This window comes from Kockovaella imperatae (assembly GCF_002102565.1).
Source record: "Kockovaella imperatae strain NRRL Y-17943 chromosome Unknown BD324scaffold_11, whole genome shotgun sequence".
NCBI lineage: Eukaryota > Fungi > Basidiomycota > Tremellomycetes > Tremellales > Cuniculitremaceae > Kockovaella > Kockovaella imperatae.
Genome location: NW_019028951.1, coordinates 1 through 13,760, shown reverse-complemented (window position 1 = coordinate 13,760; position 13,760 = coordinate 1). Strand labels below are relative to the sequence as shown.

At 52.2% G+C, this 13,760-nt stretch overlaps 5 protein-coding genes across 5 annotated transcripts; 2 read left to right on the top strand and 3 right to left on the bottom strand.

The window, feature by feature from the left end:
* Positions 1 to 518: 518 nt before the first annotated feature.
* On the top strand, positions 519 to 1,660 carry BD324DRAFT_81552 (hypothetical protein). Its single transcript, XM_022019256.1, has 3 exons — positions 519 to 1,032; positions 1,085 to 1,295; positions 1,351 to 1,660. Exons 1-3 carry the CDS (start codon positions 700 to 702, stop codon positions 1,476 to 1,478), a joined length of 672 nt encoding a protein of 223 aa, XP_021869403.1. The 5' UTR covers positions 519 to 699; the 3' UTR covers positions 1,479 to 1,660.
* On the bottom strand, positions 1,573 to 4,389 carry BD324DRAFT_631818 (Bestrophin, RFP-TM, chloride channel-domain-containing protein). The gene is made up of 10 exons (XM_022016468.1): positions 4,038 to 4,389; positions 3,945 to 3,988; positions 3,803 to 3,881; positions 3,627 to 3,744; positions 3,347 to 3,580; positions 3,211 to 3,305; positions 2,584 to 3,156; positions 2,259 to 2,535; positions 2,088 to 2,192; positions 1,573 to 2,040 (listed from the first exon to the last, which is right to left on the bottom strand). The coding sequence occupies exons 1-10, from the start codon at positions 4,184 to 4,186 to the stop codon at positions 1,678 to 1,680; spliced, it is 2,037 nt and encodes a 678-aa protein (XP_021869402.1). The 5' UTR covers positions 4,187 to 4,389; the 3' UTR covers positions 1,573 to 1,677.
* A 1,749-nt stretch (positions 4,390 to 6,138) lies between these two features.
* Positions 6,139 to 9,082, bottom strand: BD324DRAFT_81440 (hypothetical protein). The gene is made up of 7 exons (XM_022019254.1): positions 8,796 to 9,082; positions 8,349 to 8,757; positions 7,912 to 8,297; positions 7,622 to 7,861; positions 7,463 to 7,582; positions 6,574 to 7,422; positions 6,139 to 6,515 (listed from the first exon to the last, which is right to left on the bottom strand). Exons 1-7 carry the CDS (start codon positions 8,817 to 8,819, stop codon positions 6,405 to 6,407), a joined length of 2,139 nt encoding a protein of 712 aa, XP_021869401.1. The 5' UTR covers positions 8,820 to 9,082; the 3' UTR covers positions 6,139 to 6,404.
* A 44-nt stretch (positions 9,083 to 9,126) lies between these two features.
* BD324DRAFT_603248 (hypothetical protein) lies at positions 9,127 to 10,826 on the top strand. Its single transcript, XM_022013959.1, has 6 exons — positions 9,127 to 9,333; positions 9,389 to 9,574; positions 9,630 to 10,303; positions 10,360 to 10,579; positions 10,624 to 10,697; positions 10,751 to 10,826. The coding sequence occupies exons 1-6, from the start codon at positions 9,174 to 9,176 to the stop codon at positions 10,817 to 10,819; spliced, it is 1,383 nt and encodes a 460-aa protein (XP_021869400.1). The 5' UTR covers positions 9,127 to 9,173; the 3' UTR covers positions 10,820 to 10,826.
* Positions 10,827 to 10,829: 3 nt separating this feature from the next.
* On the bottom strand, positions 10,830 to 13,421 carry BD324DRAFT_657255 (microtubule associated protein-domain-containing protein). Its single transcript, XM_022018861.1, has 9 exons — positions 13,004 to 13,421; positions 12,870 to 12,954; positions 12,640 to 12,818; positions 12,288 to 12,587; positions 12,091 to 12,240; positions 11,895 to 12,042; positions 11,609 to 11,841; positions 11,418 to 11,555; positions 10,830 to 11,364 (listed from the first exon to the last, which is right to left on the bottom strand). The coding sequence occupies exons 1-9, from the start codon at positions 13,262 to 13,264 to the stop codon at positions 10,897 to 10,899; spliced, it is 1,962 nt and encodes a 653-aa protein (XP_021869399.1). The 5' UTR covers positions 13,265 to 13,421; the 3' UTR covers positions 10,830 to 10,896.
* Positions 13,422 to 13,760: the final 339 nt, after the last annotated feature.

The following is a 13,760-nucleotide window of genomic DNA, read 5'->3' as shown; positions in this document are numbered from 1 at the left end:
CCGCAGTAGCATTCGATGCCATGTCATTCCAACATCACGAGTCATGGGGGCTGAATGACTCATACTCAGCTCACGACGATGGAGAAATCAGCGCCAGGTGGAGAGACGCTCCCTAATGACGGCTGCTGGGTGCGAGGGACGATGAGAAGAATTTCATCGAGGAATTTTGGCTTGGCATTTCGATTGGAGAAGGAGTCGTCATCGGGAGTTGTGGCGATCAACCTGCGGTACCGCTCGTGGCACTGGCTATTGATCTGGGTTCTCCCCTTATTCCATCCACTGCTTGCTCTGCTGAGCTGCATTGCAAGTCGCGCTCCGGCTTCGATCACTTTATGATGGAGTCCCGGATCAAGAGTCCAAGCCTCTTCGAGCTCATGTTTGTCGTTTGCGGCGCCAAGGGTCGAACGATGGTCACGTCCTGTGACTTGAATAACACGTTCAGAGATGATTGCGACATTGCTATACACACCGAGGACCTTGGCAGAGGTGGGATACAAGTGAACGTGAGGAGCAAGTCAAGCTCGGATAGGACGTCGGGCCAAGGAAGTATGGCTTTCTTGGACGCGTCAGCAGCTGTGCAGGCAAAGGTGCAGAAGAGTCCGGAGCGTGTCTCCGTATGACGATATAAAACCCTTTGAGCTTGCGATCACACCGTCTGAAGAAGGGGCACCAGAGGCAACATTCACTAAGACGACTAGAATGAAGTTCGCTCTAGTGCTTGTAGTTTGCTCAACACTCGTCGTGGCTGCACCGACTTGGAACGATAAGCAGTCGTGGAAGGATGAATCCCGCCATCATTGGGAAGAGAAGCACAAAGAGTGGAACGATGATCACGCAGACTGGACGGGCGACCATAAGAGCGAGCATAAGGACATTCATGCTGCTTTCCCGTTCGAATTCACATCGATACTCAAAGCCTATGCCGGACCTGACCAGGTAGTCAACAACAGTCAAGTGGCCGTACCGGGTCTTGAAAAAGGATTCGGCATGTTCCAATTCGGGCTCAACTCACACGAAGATGTCATCTGTTACGTGAGTTACCCCTCTGTCAGAATCCTGCCTTCTGACAAAAGATGAATTTCAGAACATTTCAGTTTACATCAAGGGCAACTACTCATCGCCAGCAGTCACCGCGACACACATTCACCAAGCACCCAAGGGACGTGCTGGTCCTCCTCGCATAGCCTTTCCCAATCCTCAGCCACATGGAAATACAAGTCTCGATGAATACGCTTGGCGATACAGTCTTGGTTGTCTCCAAGGTCCATTTAAAACTGGGATAGTAAACAACGGGAGTGAGTCCGACAACACTGATCATGATTATGCGAAGCATCCTGATCCTCGCTTCAGCCGATACTGGCGCGGGGTTCACCGTCAAGGATCTCGAGGACACACCTTGGGAATTCTTCGCTGACACGCATACCGCTGACTTCCCAGCTGGTGCGATTAGAGGTCAGATCTATGGATATAATCCCTAAGCGAGAAAGCCGAGAGCATAGATAGCGGAAGTCTTAAGCCATGGGATCGCACTGCGCTGTATCACTAACCACAAACCGGAGAAGCAATTCGATCCTACAATAAAATATCATTCCTGTATGCACTTTGAACATATCGACTTCCAGCTCTCGTGTGTACATAATGTCCTTAGTATCAATACTCTCCGTCCTCTTGCTCAACTCAGTCTCGCAACGCCAAGACAGCCACCTCCATCCCCGTCTTATTCTCTAGCTGATGGCGTTTTCGGCTTTTGAATTCCTGCCAAGCATTTTCCACGTCCCGCCAATTGGCATTGAGAGCAGCTTCGACCTCACTGATGGATTTTGGCGGCGTTGTCTCGTGAGTCTGAGACATTTGCGTTCGGTCAGACTTGTCTTGCTCGTCCAATCTAGGCTGATAGGAGTCATTGAACCCCCTGGAAGTCGGTTTAGGATCGACTTCCGGTACACCCAGCAGGTCTGGCATCGATAGCGAGAGAGAAGGCAAAAGTGGTTGATTCAAGTGGGATCGAACAATCTTCTTGGTTGGCACCCTGGTCGGAAACTGAGGCTCATGAGAAGATTCCCGGATAGGTGTTTGAGGTGACTCACGGCTGTGACTTCTGCCAACTGGCGGCCGATGTTGGCGCAGAATTTGTCCAAATCGAGATCACTCTGCTCGTAGCCAAATGGCATTTCGATCTGGCTGCCGATTTCCTGCATGTCAAGTCGACAACATATCAGCTATATGGAGAATCGCACACTCATGAGGTATTGACTCACCAGAAAGCCAAGATAGATGACTGAAGCGATGGCTACCGCCGGAATGGTCACCCAGTGGAGATACTGGTACAGCTGGACAGGGAGGAAGAACAAGTACGCCCAGACTGTCAAGCGCAGCTGCGATCGATAAGCAGAGGGAAGAGGCGTAGTGGCAATCTTATCCAAGTCGGATATGGCCTTTTGAAGCTCATTGATACCCGTCATGAATTGACTGGTGAAGAAGCTATTTCCGACAGACATGTCCACCATGTCCGCCGCAAAGGCATGGAGGTAAAGCCTGAGTCCTCAATCAACACTGCTTTTACGGGAGACTAAGCGAGCTTACAGCATCTCTTGGGCTATCTCCGATTTGACGGCTGATCGTCGCCTCTTTCCGCCTCGCGTACGTTCCTGTTGTTCCAGCCTTTTCTGCGTTTTGAACCAGTCGAAGACGATCTTGAAAATCCTAAGGGGAGGTACAAAGTCCCATACAGTAGCTGGCGGAGGGTGTCGAGGGGGCATCAATTCGACGGTCGTGATGATGATAGTGTCATCTTGAGACAAGCGAACTGGGGTATCGCCACGGCGGATACGATGCTTCTGATCCAGATGGCAGAATCCCATGATTTTCGCTTGACCATCTTGGACGTACTTCTTAGCCTCGTTCACAGCTTGCGATTTGAACTTTTCAGAGCGAGTCGTCAAACCTCCGGGATTTGCTTCGTGGTCTGTTGGTCCGGGATTCGGCATATCTGCTCCGGGCATGATGTCGAATGTGTAGCCGTCAAAGGCTGCTTGTTGAGACAGAGGTACAGCGGCGACGTCGTCTGCCCGGTGCCACTTTTGTCTGGGGATGCCATTCTGCCACAGGACCAGGAGATGATCGCGTGTGATGGGTGGATACGCAGAGGGATTGTACCTGTGGGGAGGAGTGAGTGAGTACAGTACTTGACTTTGCGTGGATTATGCTCACTTTGGGAGCCAGGCGATCAGATTGTATAGATCAGAGTAGAATGGGCCCTTTTCACCTCGCAGACTGTGCTTCATAGCCACCGAGAAGGCGTGGATCTGATGGGGTGTCTTCAGCAGATTCAGACAATGACGCTCACCAAACCAATGTAAGACTTCTTGATCAGGATTCCTTCGATCTGGGATCTCTGCTCCTCCATCTCCTTCTCTGCGACTGCCTTTGTGCGATGTTCTGGTGAGTGCTTCGAGTCGGAATCATCATCATCTTCGTGGGCTCGAGGTGGCTCAAATTTATCCTTCGATTTCTCGTCGTTCCCTTTGCCCTTGTCCTTCTCTTTGCCGTCTTCCTTCTTCTTCTTCATGTTGTTGGGGAGCTGTATATCTGGTCAGTCATCCTGCTTTACTTGTGTGAACTCTCACCTGAAGCCAAATAAGCATCGCAAGTTGACGGCTGACGGAAGTGATATTGGTCCACACATTCCTGCCCTCCCACCATTTCAGGTACGAGTTATTGGTATGGAATGAGACGACCAGGGAGCTGGAGTCAAGCTTCAGTATTCCTCCCTGTACGGTAGTGTATCTTCGCTACGCCTCACACAACGACTCCTAATACTGTCAAAGTGATACTGTTGCACTGCAGTTGAACACTCGTGAATTCAGATATACAAGTGACCACTAAGAGAGGTGGCACATGAGCCCATGAGCCCACGATGACCGTTTCTCAGATGCCGGGCTTACTCGTAGCGATACCAGTGAACAACAGAGCCTGAGGCCAGATCTCACTGAGAACCCGGTGAGCAAGTCTACCCCCAACATGTCAAATGAACTTACTCTAAGACTGTCGATGTAAACTTGTAAGCTGTCCAAGCGAGACTCTGCTTGAACGACTCCATGATGACCACTGTGCTGCCTCTGTCTTGTCGATTGGTGACTGGCCTACTGGGTTGGAACCCCGCAGATATCTTTTCATTGGACGACATATTGTCTGTCGTCGCTACTGTAGACTCGAGGGAGTGATGCAGAAAGGTCTCCAAGGTCACCTTCGGTGCGGCTTTATGGTCAAATCTGCCTCGAACTCGCTTAGAATGTGACCGTTGCCAAGAGGAACAATTGACCTCCTTTTTGTGGGCGTGGACATGCACACGACAATGTCGTGGTAACAACGGGTCGGTTCACCTTCTCATTCATGAGCAAACATACACTGATCAGACAGGCTGTAATCGTTGCAGAGACCCACGCGTTTGATCACATGAGAAGATGACTAACATTCGGACCAATAAAGCCCTGGTCATGCGGCTCATGGCCAGACTGCGCGTTGCATTTGACAAATATCATATGATCATACATAGGCTCAGGCCCCAGTTTCCCTAGCGGAATACCCCATGAAACCATCTATCTACAAGATCCAAGAACTCTCACCAAATCTCAGCCATACCCTTCGTATCTAACCTTCCACGACCTTCCGCCGAATGACAGCTCTTCGGACATTTTCAAACGCTTCCTGGGTTTGTATCTGATCATCCTGTTCTTCGTGATCGTCATGATCACCTTCCTCCGAGTCCGACGCTTGCTCAGCCTCCGCATGGTCCTCCTCCTGAATAGCCTCAGGCTGTCTCCTCACTCGCCGAACAGGTCGTGCCTTTCGGTCAGCAGCTAGAGCTTGTGCCTCTTTTCGCGATCGTGTATCCGGCCTCTTCCTACCTCGGGCAGGCTTCGCAGGGGTGTTCTGTGGCGTATACTCATCATCGGACTCGTCTTGAGCGTCCGGCTTTTCCTGTGTTGGGCGTAGACTGCGCCGATCTCTCGAGGCCCTTTGAGTGGCCGGTGGTGCTGCGATTTGGGAGGCACGCGACCTAAGTTGACGAGTCGATCGTGGAGAAGGCCGAGAATTGGGTTCAGCCTCAGATTCTTGTACTGCCGCAGCCGCCCGACCCTTCTTGGTCCGGGCGGACGCAATCCTCGCCGAGCCGCTAGGTCCACTGGCAGTACTTGATGCGTTGGGCATTTGACGAGTCCGTCGACTTCGACTGTCAGGCTGCTGAGTTCTTGCCTCGCCCTGATCATCCCCTTCTTCATCGCCCTCCTCTTCTCCTTTCTCTTCGCCATGGTCCCCAGCGTCCTCCTCGTCTTCGTTGTCCTCTTCTTGCCGTTCTCTGCCGTTGCCTGCAGCCCTTCTCTTCCCTTGCCCTCTACCCGTTCCTTTGGCTCTCTTGGCTTTGCCCTTCCGCGTACTGGCAGCCTTCTCCACCTCAGCAGCCTCTTCATCAGCAGCAGATGCTGCCGCAGCTGCCTCCTCAGCTTTCCTTTGATTCCAATAGGCCTTGACCTCCGCCTCGTACGCGATCTTATCCGGGTGATTCGTTTTCAACCAGAATCTTGCACGCCCCACAACCTCTCGCTCATTCCTGACTCGGGTCTCGACGATAGTCCTCATCTTATCTTTCATATGCTGAGGGTTGAATTGTTGCAATTCCTCCGATAATACTCCTTTGTCTCCGTGCATCTGCCAGACGACTCTAAGCGGGTAGTATTCGTACATTGGCACTTTCTGTACCGTTCGATAGAGGAGTAATTCTTGGTCCCTTGTCCAACGAATACCGCCGAGCATCCGACTGTACTGAGATACTCGATTGTCTTTTCGACCGTGGAGATCTGACTTGAGACCATAATCGTCGTGCATGATCAAAGAATGATCTTCTTCGAGCGGACCCCCGTCCTCGTCCATCAGGAACGGATCAGGCCACTCGTTGCCAGCTTGAGATGAGCGTACAGGCGGTCGACGACCAGGGTGCGGGGTAGGGGCCACCGCCTGGGGGTGGGGCACCTCCACAATCACTCTTTGGTCTTGCCGGATCGGATGTGTCTGAGAGGCAGACCGACGATAGTCACTGTGGACAGCGGTCGATTGACCCCGCTGAGGTTGGATTCCGGAGTAAGGCTCCTCCAAATCCATCTCTTGACCAATATCGGCGGCATTGCCCTGGTCGTTTGCGCCGAACCCACTCGCCTGTTCAAGAGCATCCCCTTGTAGATCCTGGCGGTCCACTTCGTCCTCATTCGAATCCACTTCTGCAAATTCCACTCCATCTTCAGGATGATTTACTCTCCGTGAATGCAGTTTACGCTGAGACGTCGGCATGGCAAGTTCGTTACGCGATGCGCGGTCGCCAGCGGCTTCTGTCGGTGCTGCCACGTCCACTACGCCTCGATCCACAATTTCCTCCGCTGGCCGATTTCGACCATTCCGGTGAATCCTCCGTGGATTCGTTTCGAATTGACTGGCTGACGGCATGATGTCCGCCAAGTCATCTGCTTGATCGTCATCCAGGTCGCTGGCATCTTCCAGGGTGGCGTCCACCATCCTCACTTGCGTCTGGCTCGCCACAGGCAAAATGTCCTCGACGAGGTATTCTCCCGCGTCATCCATTTCGCCCCCGGGACCGTCTTCTGCATCGTCAAACTGACTTTCCCCGGGCAGAACATCCTCGGCGAGGAATTCCGCGGGAGAGTCCTGTCGATTTTGGTACGGAGCACCGTCCGCTAGCAGGCCTAGCGCACCAGCCCCAGGGTTGAGGTGCGATTGTCGAGTCTGAGATCCCAACGTCTGAGAGGTCAGAGAGGCTTGTTGTCTCGTTCGGAGGTCAGTCGACTGTCGTGTCTGTCTCGGAGTCACTGCAGTGCCTCTGTGAGTATGCAAGGTCTGACCAATGCGAGAAGTCACCATGGGAGATTCTTCCCATCCAACCTGCTTGGCATCTTTTTGCTTTGAAGCAAAGTTGAATTTCCCGAATATGGATGTAGAGTGCGCGACAACCCGCCTAGGCGTTGCGGAACTCCTGATACCCAGCTCTCCGTCGGCGTTGACGGAAAGATCGTTGCCCGACTCAGCGCCTTGGTCAGCCTGTGATGCCACAAAGTCCGCATCGAGTTCCATGGCCATCTCCTTCATGAGATCCATGTCGATCGGGAGATCTCTGACCATATTGCCGAGGGCTGGTGATGATGACCGATGAATGTCACCCCTAGGCACGAGACTGTTTGCATCTTCAGAAATCTCTGTTCGCTCATCGGCATCTAGGTGAAATAAACCCGGATGCTCAGACGGCGGCTCGAGTCGGGACACAGATGAGTCTCGCAATTTGCTGGGGGAATGAATGGGATGCAAAATGGCAGGCAGCCTTCCAGGAGATAGAGTCATGTCAGATGAGGGAGAGCCCTGGGTATTGTTAGCGGATGGTCAGAGGATATGTACTAACCCAATGGACGAGACCGACACCAGAGCCCGATATTTGACTCTGCACATAGACGGCCACATTGGCAGCAAAATCGCTGTAAGGATATCGTTCGCAAAGATCCGACCAATGCGTGTCTTGAATCTCAGATAAGTCAGCCTTTGTCCATCAAGTGCAACGCACCTCATCACGCCTCGCATTTGCGACCTCTGACCATCGCTCATGGACGTACTTCTTATCCAGAGCCTTCAGAACTTCCGGGTCACTGTCTTCTACGAGTGATTGGTCCGGATCCTCCTGTTTATACAGGGCGATGGATTGCTGATGGAATAGCATCTCGGCTAGATGATCCGGTAGAGGTGGCAATTCGGCGATAGCATCGCTCGGAGGGTGGACGGTGGGCGACTGGTAGGTCAGGCAGAACTGTGAACCTCGTCAGGCTCGATCGATACATGCGGAAAGTGCAGACTCACCTGTGTCGAAAAGTCGACCCAGAGATCGAACACCTTGGGATCTATTGGCCTGTCCGGCGATACCAAAACCCTCCAGAAGCATTTCCATGCTGTCAACAAGGCCTTGTTTCTGCATTCGACCTTGCCATGCAGAGCCATCGCATCTTGAGCCGCTTTAATACGGAGAGCAGATGCGGTATCATTCTCGAGCGACATGTACTCCAGCAACGAGCTCGCTTCGTCAGGTCGAAAGATGACGAAGCAGAATGTGGCGAGGTTCGTCAGGCGAACCGCACGCTCCAGATGACTTTGGCTGTATATCTCGCCCGCCGGCAATTGGTACAGGACATTCTGGACCATCGGAAAGAGTAAGTTGTTGGGCGGGAAAATATCTGAATGTCGTAGAGCTTTGAGAGGTTAAGTCAGCTGTTTGTAATCACTGAAGGAGACCTGCTCACTTTGAAGTGTATTCCAGGAGTTTCTCCACTCTTTCGCTGACTCAGGCCTCGAGATCCCACCGGTGATGCGCAAGATGAAATCTCCAGCAATGTCACTCAACAGATCAGCCTTTTTCTGCAAGTCCATCTCTCGGATCTGTGGCGAGCCGAGGAGTGAGGGTCGTAGGACCATTCGCCGTCTAGCATGAGGCGAAGAGTGACCTGGAAGACCCTGTCGTTGCCTCTTGCCTATGAATGGCGAGACGATGGAGTTGACGTCTCTGTCGCTCGCACTGGACAACCGAGGCATCTTGTCGGTACCGCGTTGACGAGGTGTTGATTGAGCTCGCCTCTGGCGGTCCTCTTCGACCAAGCTGGAGAAAAGGCTTGCGCGTCTGGGAACCTTGTTGCCCTCCATCTTGATTCTTGCCTGCCGGACTGTGAACTAGATCCGCTGGGAATTCGCACAGAATTAGGGGGTTCCAACGCCATTCGTGGCGCCAAAGGCTGGACTGGAGGCCAGTCTCCCTGATTTCAAACTGGGATCCTGGATTGGATGTTGAAGCGCACCCTCGAGGCCTTGTTGGAATGTTGATCACAACTGTGGAATCAACTTCACGGGCTCTGTCGCCCAATTGTGATGCCAAAGCAGGAGGGGGTGCAATGTCAAAACAACAACAATGTAGCAACCGAGAAGGAGGTCGCGTCATGAACCAGCCTCCCAACCGTGGGAAAGTTGACCAATGTTGGCGGATTTTGGTCCGTGTAGCGGCGTTGAGTCGTCGGCGCTGTTTCCATTGTCCTAACGACTGTAACGCTGCCTACTCGAGCACAAATTGGCGCAGTATGGCTATCGTGGAGGACGTGGCTGAGGACTCAGATGGCACTCGAGTCAGTCAGGGTGACTCATTGGTCTCGGAGGACCTGCTCAGCACCCTGCTTGCCTTGTGCGCCAAGTTCAGACTACCTCCAGACATGGTTCCAGCTTTCATGCAAGAGGATCAGCGTGAGCTGGCCGTTCTCATTCGATGAGGTCGATCATGTATTGATGAATTGCTCAGCGCTCCATGCTTTGAGAGCCTATCAGAATGAAGTGCTTGAAGCACTGAGGCGCGCGAGCCCTCTCATCCGATCTCCAGCGTTTGAGAGGCTCGACTTAGATGAGCAGGGACGTGTAGTCGGAGAGATGTCCAGACTGTATGGCTCAGATCCATGGTGCTCGCCAGGGATCATCTCTGAAATTGATCGTGAGTTCTCGCTCATCAAGCGTCCTCGCAATCTGACTCATTCGCACCGCCACAGAAATCACGGAGGGTCTTCCCCGGCCCACCCTCGCTGTCCACCTCTTGCAATCCCTCCGTCCTATTTTCTCCTCCACGGCTCACCCAATGATCAATCCATTCACCTCTCGTGCTCTCTCAAGACCAGCAGGCGGTACAGAAGCGAAATCTGACTTTCACGATGAGTCTGCTCAGACCTTCAAACTGCCCGAACACTGGGGATCATACAATATTCTCGGCTGGAGCTGTGATCAGTTGCCCTCGTCAGATATCGAACAGCATATAGGTTTAATTCTCCCTCCAACGCTTGTCCTCATGGACGATTGGGAATCTCCTTGGCGTGGCCGAGGGGTCAAAGTCCTCGACAGATGGATTGACAAAGTGTCCGCGGAGACATTGAGAAGAATGGGCATGGACAAACTGTTATCGGACACCTTGATACACACCCTATCCATACATCCCGATCAACCTCTGTCCGGCGTGTTGGAGACCGCACTGAAACTTATCAACAGAACGACAAAAGGTCGAGATAAGGTCAAAGCCGAGAGGATCGAAGAGATCATGGACAAAGCAATCATCAAAGGTTGGATATACGCTCCAGCAGGTCAGAAAGGGAGAGCTAGCGTTATACATATCGCCAAGCAGCTCGAAACATTGTGTGAAGAGGTCGGGTCAGGGATGGTCAGATGGCTAAAGGTGAGCCGGTCCAATCTCGCTTCTTCTGAGCATGGTTCCGCTAACGCTTGAGCCAGTCTATCATACCTCATCTTGTCGATCCCCTACAATACACTCCGAGCGCTGCCGTGGTAGAGCACTACGCCTCCAATCTCCGGGCATTGCTATGCGTCATGAGGACGTGTAAAGAGACTGGAAGGATACCACGATGGAGAGGTCAAATCATAGACTTCATTTGCAGGCTTTGGGTTCAGGTACAAGAACGGAGCGGTCTTGATGAAGCCCTGACCCCACGAGGTATGTGTGGTTCAGCGCCAGATATACATGCTTACACGAGACAGAGATACAAAAGCTCAGTAGCTTGATCGTTGAGGTCTTTGGGGAGCTTATTGAGCAACATCCTGCGATCAGGGAGGTGAGGATTCTCCGTGTCACAGCTGCGAATCAGCCTAACGATATTGTTCATAGAAAGAGCTACCAGCTCTCGTAAATATCAACAGCGGGATTTTCGGACCTCTGGTCAAAGCAGTGGGCTAGATTTTTCATTAGCACTCAAGCATTTGCATGTACACAAGTATACAACTATAAAATCAGATTTGGTCGCATTGACCCTCTCAGAATATCTCCACCTCATCCACCTCTTCTGCCAACTCCATGCTCTGTCTCAACTTTTGAAACAATCCCCTGGATTGACTTTGACGAGGTTTAAAGCTCTGCCTTCTACCAGCAGGTGCTTTCAGAGAAAATGACGGTATCCTCGAGCTCTCATAACCCGGATCAGCCCTCGGGAGAGGTGTTGGACTAGACGTAGGGTCGGCCATTCGAGATTTTCCTGATGGTATACGTGTACCGCCAGCAGATGCTGCAGGTTTCATGCTTGTCATGTTGAGACCTGTTTTTTGCTTTTTCATCACTGTGCCCATACGTCCAAAAGGTGTCGGGGTCGGAGCTTCGCGTTTTCTGGATACAGCGCTGGCCATCACAGAGCCAGGCATACCTCGTGCGATCTTGACCGCAGGTGTAGCTTTCACAGATCTGGCGGGAGCCAGGGCGGCCGTCGGTGCGAGTCCTTGCTTTGCGCGCTAAAGGGCCCACGCATTAGCCCATGGAAGCCTTTCCGCGTCTCATTACGCACTTTCTTGGCCTCTTTTGCCGCCTCTTTCGCTTCCCGCGCTTCGTAAATCTGCTCTACGATGCTGATACCGTTGACAGTAAATGGTCGTTGATGCTCCGACTCCCATTGCGGTAGCAAGACAAGCAGGTCATTCTCAACCTGCACGGCACGCCTAATCAGCAAGCTGTACCCAAATCGCGACGACGACTCACCTTGGGGAGGAGGTTCCCGACCCTCTTCCTCAGCTTTTCCTCCCTCAACATCGCGCCTCCTCGTCTGGAGAATCGCTGAGGATCGTTCGCCAACACTTCGAGCTCCTCCTCTTCCAGCTTAAGTCCATGCCATTCTTTGACCTTGGGCAGAAGGGTCACTTTGCTTTCCATCTCCATCTTGAGCCTTTCGGTTTCTTCTTCGTGCAACAGCAATAGCTCCTCCGTGTAGTCATCTGAGTCGCGAGGTCAGCTCGCGGATAAAAAGCCCAGGAGATGACGCGCTCACCATCAATGAAGGGACCGAACTCCCTACGCTCCTCTTCACTGTAAAGCAGAGCATTCCAAAGCTCTTCCAGTTCTTGGCGAGCCGCAACCATGAACGCTGAAAGACTAGATCTCCTGAGATCCATACAACGCTCCAGCTCGTCCTCGTACTGTCGAGCAAATGAGCAAAGCACTTCATCAGGCTCCGCCGCACTCACTGCACTGATGACTGTCATGCCGCATCCTCTATTCATCTCGATGAAAAGGTCTTGAGTCTCTTGGTCTATTTCCAATCTCGACCACATTGGCTCGAGTCTGTCGTACAGCTCTTGTATGCGGGAGATTCGCGCATCACGCTCGGCAGTCCACTGATGCGAATTTCAAGCAGCGATTAAGAGCACAAGATCCTGCTCACCATCGCTACCATCTCCTCCAGCCATTGTATGAGGCTACGATCCGGCTCGATTCCTTCCAGGCCTTTGGTCCAATCCTCATCCTCGTCCTCGTTTCCCGCATTCATCGCTGGAGCATTGATACGAATATACTCGGATAGAGTGTCTCGATATGTCTCGACATTCGAACCGCTTTTGCTCATCAATGAGGGTGGAAAATCGTTGCTGGAAGATGAGGATGAAGGTAATGACGGTAAAGCCAGCTCGACATGGAAGAAGAGCAAATCTCGAAAATGATCATACAGTTGTTGCGTCCGTGATTCCTGCAACATGCGTGAGCTTGACGGGACATACTCGAGCCAGGAGGTATCTTACGCGCTCCTCAATAGCCCTCTGCAGCAAGGCTTCGTATGACCGCAAGACATCGTCACCAACAGCTAGCCAAGTGGGAGAAGGTCCGCCTTTTGACGAGCTGGCAATGGGCTGAGGGGGTAAGGCAGGTTCGACCGGGGGACCGAGCAAGCTGGCCAGGGCGTCTATCTGACTTCGTAGTCCTAAAAGAACGAAGGTTGAGTGACGTGTAATCGAAGTTCAGATCAACGCACCATCGATACGCCTCATTCGCTCTTGATAGCTCTGCTCGAACTGTCCTCGCCGTCGTATCATCTCGTCCCATTGTGTTGGGAGGGCCTAACAGATTTAGCCCCAGCAGCTAACAGGAAGATGAGTGTCGACATACCACTCCGGAATCTACAGCATGATGCTTGACGGCCCTTTCTCCGATTGCCACTTGTACGCCTTGTAGGTCAACGCCAGCTTGCTCAATCTTGGCTTTCCAGCTTTCAACTTCCTCCTCTCTGTTGCTTATCAGTGTCGACACAGCCTCTCTGATCGCTGATTCTATATGCGCTTCATCTGATTTCAGAGCGTCAGGTGGAAGACCTAGCAAGGTGTGAAGTGATTGAAGATGCTGCACATGTTCGGCGAGATAGGCGGCCATTGTGTCAAACCATCAATTGCCTGGCCGGTAACGAGCAGTTGGCCACAGTCCTGTGTTGAGCTCGAATAGTCAATCGTGTCACTTGAGATGAATGTTGTGATGTCGCCTGCTTCTAATGTCACCATCCAAGTGTTGTCAAAATGAGTAAATGAGCGTTGAAAAGGATGTGTTTACACGTTGGAAAAGTCAAAAGTCAGACACGCCCAGGTCAGAGTTTAATTGATCCCGCCGTTTACACACGTTGAGCTATGACATCGTTGATCCAATGGATATTCGCTTGGTATTCACCTCGTTCGCTGGATCACATATTGAACACCTATTGACATTGGAATCCACACGGCTGACACATCGATTGAGCAGCTCATCTGAACACCTCAACTTCCCTGCCTGTTCTCAAACACGGCTTCCGGGCCAATTTCCCAACATGGCGCCCACCACCAAAGGAGCTACGGTCGATTCGGAGAAGAAGAAGCTACTACAGCAGTACAAGGATGAT

Bases quoted from the DNA above. Each gene is read 5' to 3' on its own strand.
- BD324DRAFT_81552 (XM_022019256.1), top strand. From the start codon at position 700: ATGAAGTTCGCTCTAGTGCTTGTAGTTTGCTCAACACTCGTCGTGGCT. The intron at 1,033-1,084 runs GTGAGTTACCCC...GATGAATTTCAG, and splicing joins ACGAAGATGTCATCTGTTAC to AACATTTCAGTTTACATCAA. The intron at 1,296-1,350 runs GTGAGTCCGACA...TCCTCGCTTCAG, and splicing joins TGGGATAGTAAACAACGGGA to CCGATACTGGCGCGGGGTTC.
- BD324DRAFT_631818 (XM_022016468.1), bottom strand. From the start codon at position 4,186: ATGTCGTCCAATGAAAAGATATCTGCGGGGTTCCAACCCAGTAGGCCA. The intron at 3,989-4,037 runs GTAAGTTCATTT...CCGGGTTCTCAG, and splicing joins TTTACATCGACAGTCTTAGA to TGAGATCTGGCCTCAGGCTC. The intron at 3,157-3,210 runs GTGAGCATAATC...TCCTCCCCACAG, and splicing joins CTGATCGCCTGGCTCCCAAA to GTACAATCCCTCTGCGTATC.
- BD324DRAFT_81440 (XM_022019254.1), bottom strand. From the start codon at position 8,819: ATGGCGTTGGAACCCCCTAATTCT. The intron at 7,423-7,462 runs GTTAGTACATAT...AACAATACCCAG, and splicing joins GTGTCGGTCTCGTCCATTGG to GGCTCTCCCTCATCTGACAT. The intron at 6,516-6,573 runs GTGAGGATGGTG...ACGATCAAGCAG, and splicing joins CTGTGGCGAGCCAGACGCAA to ATGACTTGGCGGACATCATG.
- BD324DRAFT_603248 (XM_022013959.1), top strand. From the start codon at position 9,174: ATGGCTATCGTGGAGGACGTGGCTGAGGACTCAGATGGCACTCGAGTC. The intron at 9,334-9,388 runs GTGAGCTGGCCG...TGAATTGCTCAG, and splicing joins TTTCATGCAAGAGGATCAGC to CGCTCCATGCTTTGAGAGCC. The intron at 9,575-9,629 runs GTGAGTTCTCGC...GCACCGCCACAG, and splicing joins GATCATCTCTGAAATTGATC to AAATCACGGAGGGTCTTCCC.
- BD324DRAFT_657255 (XM_022018861.1), bottom strand. From the start codon at position 13,264: ATGGCCGCCTATCTCGCCGAACATGTGCAGCATCTTCAATCACTTCAC. The intron at 12,819-12,869 runs GTGCGTTGATCT...TCGTTCTTTTAG, and splicing joins GCGAATGAGGCGTATCGATG to GACTACGAAGTCAGATAGAC. The intron at 12,043-12,090 runs GTGAGTGCGGCG...TTTGCTCGACAG, and splicing joins GCATGACAGTCATCAGTGCA to TACGAGGACGAGCTGGAGCG.